Genomic DNA, 9893 nt, shown 5'->3' with positions numbered 1-9893 from the left:
AAAATTGGTCTGTTTATTTGTCAGTGTTTCTAAAGGTATGTGCTTTCAAGTGTTGTTAGTTTATTGACCTGATAAAGGCGAGAAGTTTCCGAAACTGTGACTGAATCAAGGTTTTGAAGTTAGTTTTATGAATTGAATCAGGTAAAACATTATCTACGTTATTTTTTCGTTTCTACATTATTTTTGCCATTTTTTTCGAAACTTAATTTCCAGGCCAGTTGTCAAGTTTTGTTGCTATTTATCAGAGCAAGCAATTGAATTTTGAAGAAACTCGTCAAATACACGGTGAAAAAGCATTGGCTCATCGAGTTTTTGTTGCCATTTCAATGTCGCCCAGTGTATACAAAGATTAAAGTTCAATAAAAAGTGACAAACATGTCTGAATGGTACAATTAAAAAGTTAATACACTTGTCTTTCACGAAACGATGAAGGAAGAATGTGATATCTTCGGTTACTATGATAATTTCTAACTTTCTGATGATTTAATTTAAAAGAAAAAAGATTGTAGTAATATTAACAACAAAACAGATATAAATGACTTCAATTGTTCTAATTTGTCTGTGACTTTTTGATTTTGCTATCTTTAGGTCCAAATGATACTTAATGTGGCCGTGAAAGTTTCAATTCCGCAGAAATGATGGAAAATGATCAACAGTTCGCAAGTTCCTTGACTAGGGGGAAAGGGTGTTCGGAAGATTCTGGTTATTTAGATAGCGCTGCGTCAAAAGAACCAGCAAATACATCTTCATCGTCTACGAATGAAATCAATGCTGTAAACAGCTCCGAACAGGTAATTGTATTGAATATATTTTTTAAAATAATAAGTTGAACATATTTAAAATATTGAATATATTTTTTAAAAAAAGTTAATGCTTTAACTTTTTTTTCAAGGCTTGTTCCTCTTCCTCGAGAAGCGAGGATATTTATGGCAATGGACAACGAAAAAGTTCAATTTTTGATGCCAGTAAATTCCCACCTGGCAGTCCAATTCAAGTGGATGACATGCGCCAATGGAAATACCCGTATGAGTTTAAATGGACAGAGCCCAGGAAAGCAACAATTGATAGTGGGTTTTTGAAATGGATACATTGCAACAATGTTATGCACCAAGGATCCAATGAAATCTATACGATAGTCGAGTAAGTAAAAATCCAATACTGTACTTCAATCAAGATACAGCGAGTTTTCAAATTATCCAGCGGTATCAGCCTCATATTATTTTTCGAGTCATGTTTAGGCACATAGAGTTGGAGCAAGAGCACGTGAATAGTCTCAGCTTCTTACAGCCTGGCTTCGTGATCGTTTCGGTGGACGGAAAACCGCTTCACAAGCTAGACGAGTCTCCGATGTTTTGCAGACAGAGGTCTGCTACGTTCAATTTGGGAGATCTCCGACCTGGGATTACCGGTTTTGTTGACTTGTTCTACATGGAGCCAATGGACGTGGAAGCCATAGATAAGAAAACTTTCCTAGACAACGATTCTAAGTTTCATGGTTAGTTCTAAAAACAATTAAAGATGGATTTAGAATTTCAGGGACCCTGTCAAGTGCAAGTTTCACGTGGATGGCAAATCATCTGATTAAAAAATTGATCACCCGATGTTAAATTTTTGTTGATAATGGTCTTGAACGCTTCCGAAGAAATTGTAATGGCTTATTTGAAAGGAACTCTAGTTTTTAGAAATTAATAGTAAATTAGTACTTCGGATTTTTAATCAAGGGACTTTCTTTCTTGCCCTTTAGAAGGTTCAGTTAAATGTCTAATTCTTGAAAAGTTCTGAGAATTACCGGTTTTATCTTGAGTTATAATTTATCTTGAGCAGTATGCCATAGTTTCATCTGTATAAAAAATACTCATTCGGGAGTTGGGAATTGAATTGTTTCAAATTATGCAAACGATGTTACCATGTTATACACCAGTCAGTGATTGTTTTGCCAATTCGAGTTTTGTCGAGATCTTAAAACTCTTGCTCCTATGTTGTTGTTCGTTTACAGAAGTCTTAGCTTTGCTTCTGTGTTTATTAGCTAAAAAGCAGATTCTGGCTTGAAACACATTCATAGCAAATAGGGCGCGTTGGAGCAAATACAGCGCGTTTTAAAGTATGAGATTATTTGTCCACCTGTGAAGTCCAATAAAAGGCGTTATTTTTCCCATAATTTATTCATTTCATTTACCCGTAATTTGTTAAAACTTCGTCTTTTGTTTTGATACAGTTGTTTTCAGGTTATCGCGAAGTTTTCTTTCTGGTCCGCCTCCTGACCTAAGAAAACTGGCCACACTGGCTGAGCCCACTACAGAAATTCAAACTCCATCAGCTATGGAAAAGCTTATGCGAGTTTTGAAACGGCAAGTTGCTCAAATCAGCGACCTTTTTGCTAGCCTCAGTTGCAACCAAGATGAGTTGAGCTATCAGTGATGATTAAGAGTTTGATCTAGCATTTGGTCAATCTCAGAAATCAGTCACGACTGCTCGCCAAACTCTACAAGCCGCAACGAGAAAGTGGGCTGCATCGAGTCAGGCTCTCAACCTTTTAACAACTGCACAGATCGAACCTACAAGAATCTCAGAAATCAGTCACGACTGCTCGCCAAACTCTACAAGCCGCAACGAGAAAGTGGGCTGCATCGAGTCAGGCTCTCAACCTTTTAACAACTGCACAGATCGAACCTACAAGATTGCTGCAGATCTTTCTTCGTAGCTTCAGTGGCGTTTTCACTGCCTGACTGAGCTTCATTGAGTTTTGATCAACTGTCCATGAAATTGAGAAGCTGTCACCAGTTCAGAAATTGGTGGTGTATCTTAGCAGTTTGTTGACGAGTCATGCTCTAAAGCAAGTTCCGCAACTTCTTCATTTTTTTCAGTCTTCAGTGAGACTTTGCAATCGATCAAGCCACTCGTAAGGTCATCAGGAACTGACTTGCATCCTTTCCTGCTCTTCGAGAATCTTGATCTTGAATCTTAAGAGGCATTGGAAACTGCTCACGTTGGTACTGAAGTTTTTGAGTTGATAGAATCCTGATATTCATAAACAAGAGAGTCAGGTTGCTAGAGGTCATTCAAGGATCTCTCAAACTAAAGCGTGAGCAGCAGATGGTCCTAACAGAGAAGACGCGATCCTACAAGAATAGCTTCTCTTTACCACAACATTTCTGGGCTGCAAACTCCTGAAAGGTGTCTTGAAGTCAATAGAAATTGTGGTAGATATCAAACCCTGGAGTGGTTCAGGAATGGCACTTGCTTATATCAGAGCTGATCTAAGCAGAAAAGCTACTTTTGTAGATAACCGCTTTTTTAAATTCAACAGATGCTATCAGCCGACAAGTTGAAATACGTTCCAAATCATCAAACATCTGAATTGCGAAACTTGGTTTTTTGCGAAACGGTTTGTGGTCAGGAATCTTTTGTTGTAGACAAATTAAGATTGTATTCCAGAACAAGATGCAAATCTCGGAGCAAATAAAGAGAGAATGAGTTGAAATGATCATTCGACGAAACTATCGTGGCCAAAATACGCCGCAGCAAAAGGAATTAGGACTAGACGTTTGATAGACGAAAAGAGCTTGAAGTTGTTCGAGTTAAACGGTTGTGATCTCTCAGTAAAAGGTAGCATTTGTTGCAAAGTTCAAACTGGAGGTTTCGAAGAAAATTAACGACGATCGGAATGAGCTTCGAAGTTAAGGGCTGAACCGTCTTGGACGGGAGACGCTCATAAGCATTGCTTCGACGAAAAAAAAAACAACCCAAAAGGGCCCAGACATTACGCCTCCTTCAGCTGGATTGCCTTAGGTTGTTGGACCACTCACAGAAGCTGACTGCCTAACCGAGAAAGACAATTTTCAGATGATATGGCCTCCGATCTTTCTTGAGCTGCTGATAAGTCTCAGCTTCTCACAACAGATGTCTACTTTTGTGGACAACCGCTTTTTTTTAAAATTCAACAGATGCTACCAACCGACAAGTTGAAATACGTTCCAAATCACCAAACATCTGAATTGCGAAACTTGCACGCTTGGTGGTCAGGAATCTTTTGTTGTAGACAAATTAAGATTGTATTCCAGAACAAGATGCAAATTTCGGAGCAAATGAAGAGAGAATGAGTTCAAATGCTTATTCGACGAAATCATCGTGGCAAAATACGCCGCAGCAAAAGGAATAAGGACTAGACGTTTGATAGACGAAAAGAGCTGGAAGGTGTTCGAGTTAAATGATTGTGATCTCTCAGTAAAACGTAGCCTTTGTTGCAAAGTTCAACTTGGAGGTTTTGAAGAAAATTAACGACGATCGGAATCAGCTTCGAAGTTAAGGGCTGAACCGTCTTGGACGGGAGACGCTCATAAGCATTATTTCGACGAAGAAAAAAAAACAACCCAAAATGGCCCAGACATCAACCCTCCTTCAGCTGAATTGCCTTAGGTTGTTGCACCACTCACAGAAGCTGACTGCCTAACCGAGAAAGACAATTTTCAGATGATATGGCCTCCGAACTTTCATGAGCTGCTGTTAAGTCGCTGAAACTGTTATCACGAAACATTAAGCAATAAAGGGAAACTTAAACTGGACAAGATGTATGCTCTGCATTTTCAGATAGAAGCTATACTCAATTCATGACCGATCAGATCATTCTAAGATTGCGGAGGTTGCCGATGAATAGCGATGAAAGGCTACAAGCAATCTTTTCTGATCCTCTTACTAATTAATTCCTTCCTACACTGCTGATATCAATGTTTTCACCCGTCTTCTTCTTCACAACAGGACCAGGAGATGCATCTATTTACTGCAGCTGCCTGAAGACAACACTAAATCCCTATTTACCTACTATATCACCACCGTCTTCCAACTTCCCAAATTAAAAGCCGAGAATTTTACATTATCAGCCTTGTTACTAATCAGTCCAAATTCATCTCCTGTGGAATGTAAAAGAAATGATCAAGTATCAAAGGGGGCAGAAATGCAGGAGCAAACCAATTACGTTTTGATTGATATCGTTACTTGCTCACATAAAAATTCGATTAAAATTCCATATTAGTTTTCCGATAATTAATCCTTTACTGGCAGTTTGTGATAACTAAAAAAAATTTCGTTTTCGGTTTGATACAGTCGCTTTCCTTCTATCGCATAGTACTCAATGATATTGGTGACACTGCTAAGATTGACAAGCAAGTTGAGAAGATGGAGTAGAGAAGATGATTCAATTGAAACGTAACATATAACTCGTGCTATCAATCTTGACTCTTCTAGTTGCAATCACGCCATTAAATTCTTGTCAGATACCGCGGATGAAACAGGTAATGAACAGACAAAACTGGCATTTCGAGAGTCTTTCTTTGAGTATGGTTACATCATTGGTGCAGTTACTGAGGGAAAAAAAACAAAAAAACCATCAGAAAGTGCCAGTATCATTGACACTCTGGACAAATTCTTGGACAATCAGAATTGGGCAACAAGTTTTAAGGTTATAGTGATATATATACCCGACAAACTGCATGATATGAGATTTATTTATAGCAGTCAATGATTGCATCGTCAAAACTGGTGCACTCAAATAGCTTCCAGTTTTTAATTGATTCCAATATCGGTATAAGGATAAATTCGCTTCCGTGAAACCAACCCCGTCAACACAACCGTTCACGTGCTTCCTATAATGTTTTTTTTGCTCATTTCTATATTGCAGTCAAATTCGACGGAAGTTTTTTCAGAGCGAAAAGTTCAGAAATTAACTACCCGAAAAGAACCAGAACGTGTTTAAACAATGCACGTTCGAGAAATTCTCACTCGAGATCAAAAATCAGAAAGTAAAATCAGGGCTTCATCCAGCATAATCTGGCCGGCTGAAACACGCTAAAAGGGAGAAAAACGTACAAAAGTTTTTTAAAAGTTAATGGTTTGGAAGTTTTCTGTCTTCCGTAGTTGTTCCTTCAGATTTGGCAGACGAATGCTTTCAAAAAAAGTGATTGTTATCTCTTCTGTGATGCAGTGGAGATAGCTATCGGAGCAGCCAAATATGTCAGGGCTACTAAGAAGCAGAACACGCACTTCATTGCTAGCCGCCAAAGTACAATTTGCACCAAGGAAGACAGTTTAAATCACAAGACTTGAGCTTTGTTCACTGACTATGGGCTCTAAACTCCTGAAATGTCGTCAAGTCAATCGTAATTTTGCAGTTGGTGGTAGAATACAACGCATGAAGTGATTCAAGACTAGCACTTGCTTGGATTAGTTCAATTCCAATTAGATAATCTAATTTTGTGGTCAGCCGCATTGCTCAAGTTCAACAGATGCTACCAGCGGTCAAGTGGAGACACGTTTGACTCTTCAAAGCCCAGCCAATCTTACAAGATGAGTTGCAAAATTAGCATGTTTAGCGATCATTAGCCTCATTGTTGCAGAGAAATCAAGATCGTTTTCCAGGACAAGCTGCCATTCTCGAAGCAAATGAAGAGAAAAACGAGCTCAACTGGTCATTCGACGAAATCATCCTGTTCATTCATTCAGGCAGCTTGTGGGAAGGAAAAGATTCATGCATCAAAAGCAATCAGGACTGGACGCTGGATTGAGGATCAGTGCTGGAAAAAGTTCAACCATAGGGATCTTTAGGTAAGACAGAGCCTTTGCGGGAACCTTTATCACAAAACTCGACTGGAAACTTCTGAATAACACCGACGATCTGAATCAGCTTCGAAATTTAGGCCTGTATGTTCTGGGACGATATGCTCAAGGACAGCATTTTGGAGGAATAAAAAATCATTCCAAAACGGCTTAGACATCAGCCGGACATCACGTCTCCTTCAGCTATATCCAATCAAAGGCAATGAGCTATCGCTTTAAGTTGATTGACGACTCGCAACAGCTGACTGGCTAAATGAGGCAGATGAGTTCCGATAATCTCGCCGGTGAACACTCATTACGCAAGAACTGTGATACGCCATATTGACCTGGTACAACTACACCTTGACAGGTTGCCAATATCGCTCGCTCACACTCATTAGTATTTCCTGGTCATAAGAGTCAAGACGACGAAGAATGCTTGAAGGTTATCAGGAGGTTCATCGCTCAACAAGGATGCCCAAGCATATCTTGTGTGATAATGGAACGAACTTCATCGGATGACTTAACGAGCTAATTCAAGTGAAGTATCTATGGCAAGACAAGGCGCCTGATAGGCAGCCTTCTCGATCATGTTCAAAAATTAGTTCACAAACGGGCCAATATACCAGCAAGGGATTCAATTTCTGCATGTTTTTTGGAAGATGCTGTTACGTCAATGAAACTTCTGTATCACAAATTGAGTAAAACTCAAACTAGACGAGATCTATACTTTGCTTTGGTAGACGGAAGCTATACACAACTCAAATCCAAATGCATCAGTTTAGGTTGATGCTAAAGACACTGCGTTGCTCTTTCCATTGGTGTCGTTAAAATGGTTTCATGTCAAGTCAAATACTCATTGTACTGATCCTACCATTAATGAGCTGAAAAAAATTGATAATTGATTCAAATGATTTTCAAACGATTCGACTTCCAATAAATTATTTGACCAGCTCTTAATCTTCAAGTATCTAAACGCTATGCAGCAACAGAATCGGAACCTTGTAGAAAAACAAAACTTCAGCAACAGAATCGGAACCGATGTTAACTCGCCTTTTTTATGGCCACTTGGCGGTCTGGAAAGTGTATATACTTGAAACGATAGTCTAGTGAGGGTAGTGCAAGTGATAACAGAGATTGGGAAGCTTTGTGTGCGACCGATTGAAGATTGCAGAAATTGGCGATGAAAGACGACGAGCGATCAAAAAACTCGATGATACAAACAAACAATTCAAAATAATAATTCGAAAAGCAATGGTTGGTCCTCTTACCAAATACATTTTTCCTTCACTTCGGTTAAGGATATTTTCGCTCACTCTTCATTTTAACCACAGGACCAGTAGCTGCATCAATCCACTTCAGCCGCCTGAAGACAGCACGACTCCTTGTTCACCTTCTGCACGCGACTTTCTTCCTTACTTCCCCCTTCTGCAAAATTTAACCGATCAACATCACAACTATCCCCTTTTTACTTCTCGATCCAAATTTTATCTCCATCTGAAATAGAAAACGATTGATCAATTGTCAAAGGGAGTGGCAATATTGAAGCAAACAATTAACGTTTCAAATGATAAGATTATTTGTTCACAGGTAAACTCAAATAAAATTTCATGTTGATTTTCCGTGATTCATTTATTTTTGATCCGTTCCCATATTTTTTTCGAGCCGAAGTTTTTTATTTACTTAAAAACAGACCATGACCTGATTCTAACCCTGAACCTCTGCCGTCCCAGGAATGGATGTTGCCTCTGCACACCATTTGCAGAAATAAAGCTGTATTTCGTGAGGTTATTAATATACCCAGCTACCAAATGATTTAACTAGTCTGTTTATTTCTTGCCGGCTTAGTTGTCACCTCAGGGACTTGACTTGTGTTTTATGAATTGAGCGCGTTTAAGTAAGATTCAAATTTCATTATCTTTCAAATTACAAGAAAGAAAGAAAAAATTTCTCCAAAATTAATAAACATACAATCAAAGCATCAAAAACTGAGACCTGGAGAGGACAGACAACGGGGTCCTAGGATCCACTAAGCGTTCGCCCCTACAGGTTGTAATAATTAGGTTTAAAAAACCAAACAAAATAACGAATAAAAAAATAGAAAAAAAATCTTCAATTTTTAGTTTTTTTTTTCAAATTCATAAAATCGATTTCAAAACATGAGGAAAACTGTTGTTCACATTCTTGTGCCGCCTGCTCTTACACTGCTTTTTACGAGATGATGATGAGAAAGAATTTTTTGTCTTTGATAAAATTTTTCCAAGTTTTTCTGAGTTTTTTTTATTGCGAAAACTACGAATTTTTTCGTAAAAAATGCGAGAAATAGAAGTTTTTGATAGGTCGTTTTGTTTCCACAGAAATTGCAGCCCATCGGAAGATTTCCAGTAGCATTAAACCCTGGGGTGCAATTTTTTTGAATTTCTTCATAGGTTATAAATATATCTAACCAATTCCCAATTTTGAATTAAAAACGTAGGTTTTCCAACTTGTTATACAACTTGCAAGCTCTGTACCGTTTCGAGAAACTTTCAATTTCCCGGTTGCAAAAATGTTCCGAGAGTAAATTAGCACTATAATCTTCTTAGAAATTTGAAAAGGAAACATTTCATTCAAAAAGCATTCACAGTGCAGATTTGAGAACAAATTTCAAAAGTTCGTAGATATGATTCTCAGATACAGCTAGCAAGTTGTTTTGTTTGAATATATCATCACAGTGATCTTGTCATTTTCGGGAAAAAAAATAAACTTCTTAGTGTACAGGAAACACCTTGGCTTTGCAAAGTTCTTTGGGAAACACTCCCTTGAAAAAAGAAAGGTTGATAATAAAGGCTAAATAGGGTGTCACAACTGTAGCTGACGTTTCTACAATTAAATTACTTATGTAATCATCGCCGAAGTTTTTTATTTACTTAAAAACAGACCATGACCTGATTCTAACCCTGAACCTCTGTCGTCCCAGGAATGGACGTTGCCTCTGCACACCATTTGCAGAAATAAAGCTGTATTTCGTGAGGTTATTAATATACCCAGCTACCAAATGATTTAACTAGTCTGTTTATTTCTTGCCGGCTTAGTTGTCACCTCAGGGACTTGACTTGTGTTTTATGAATTGAGCGCGTTTAAGTAAGATTCAAATTTCATTATCTTTCAAATTACAAGAAAGAAAGAAAAAATTTCTCCAAAATGAATAAACATACAATCAAAGCATCAAAAACTGAGACCTGGAGAGGACAGACAACGGGGTCCTAGGATCCACTAAGCGTTCGCCCCTACAGGTTGTAATAATTAGGTTTAAAAAACCAAAC

The 9893-nt window shown here is 38.2% G+C and overlaps 1 protein-coding gene across 1 annotated transcript in view; it reads left to right on the top strand.

Moving 5' to 3' along the window:
* Window positions 1–591: 591 nt before the first annotated feature.
* LOC134848316 (uncharacterized) overlaps window positions 592–9893 on the top strand; it is a 34802-nt gene continuing 25500 nt past the window's right edge. The window contains exons 1-3 of the mRNA XM_063865718.1: window positions 592–791; window positions 893–1140; window positions 1239–1495. Coding sequence (XP_063721788.1) covers window positions 636–791; window positions 893–1140; window positions 1239–1495 — 661 coding nt within the window. The 5' untranslated portion in view covers window positions 592–635. The remainder of the gene's footprint in view (window positions 792–892; window positions 1141–1238; window positions 1496–9893) is intronic.

Source organism: Symsagittifera roscoffensis, chromosome 1 (assembly GCF_963678635.1).
Source record: "Symsagittifera roscoffensis chromosome 1, txSymRosc1.1, whole genome shotgun sequence".
NCBI lineage: Eukaryota > Metazoa > Xenacoelomorpha > Acoela > Convolutidae > Symsagittifera > Symsagittifera roscoffensis.
This window is presented reverse-complemented; position numbering and strand designations above follow the sequence as displayed.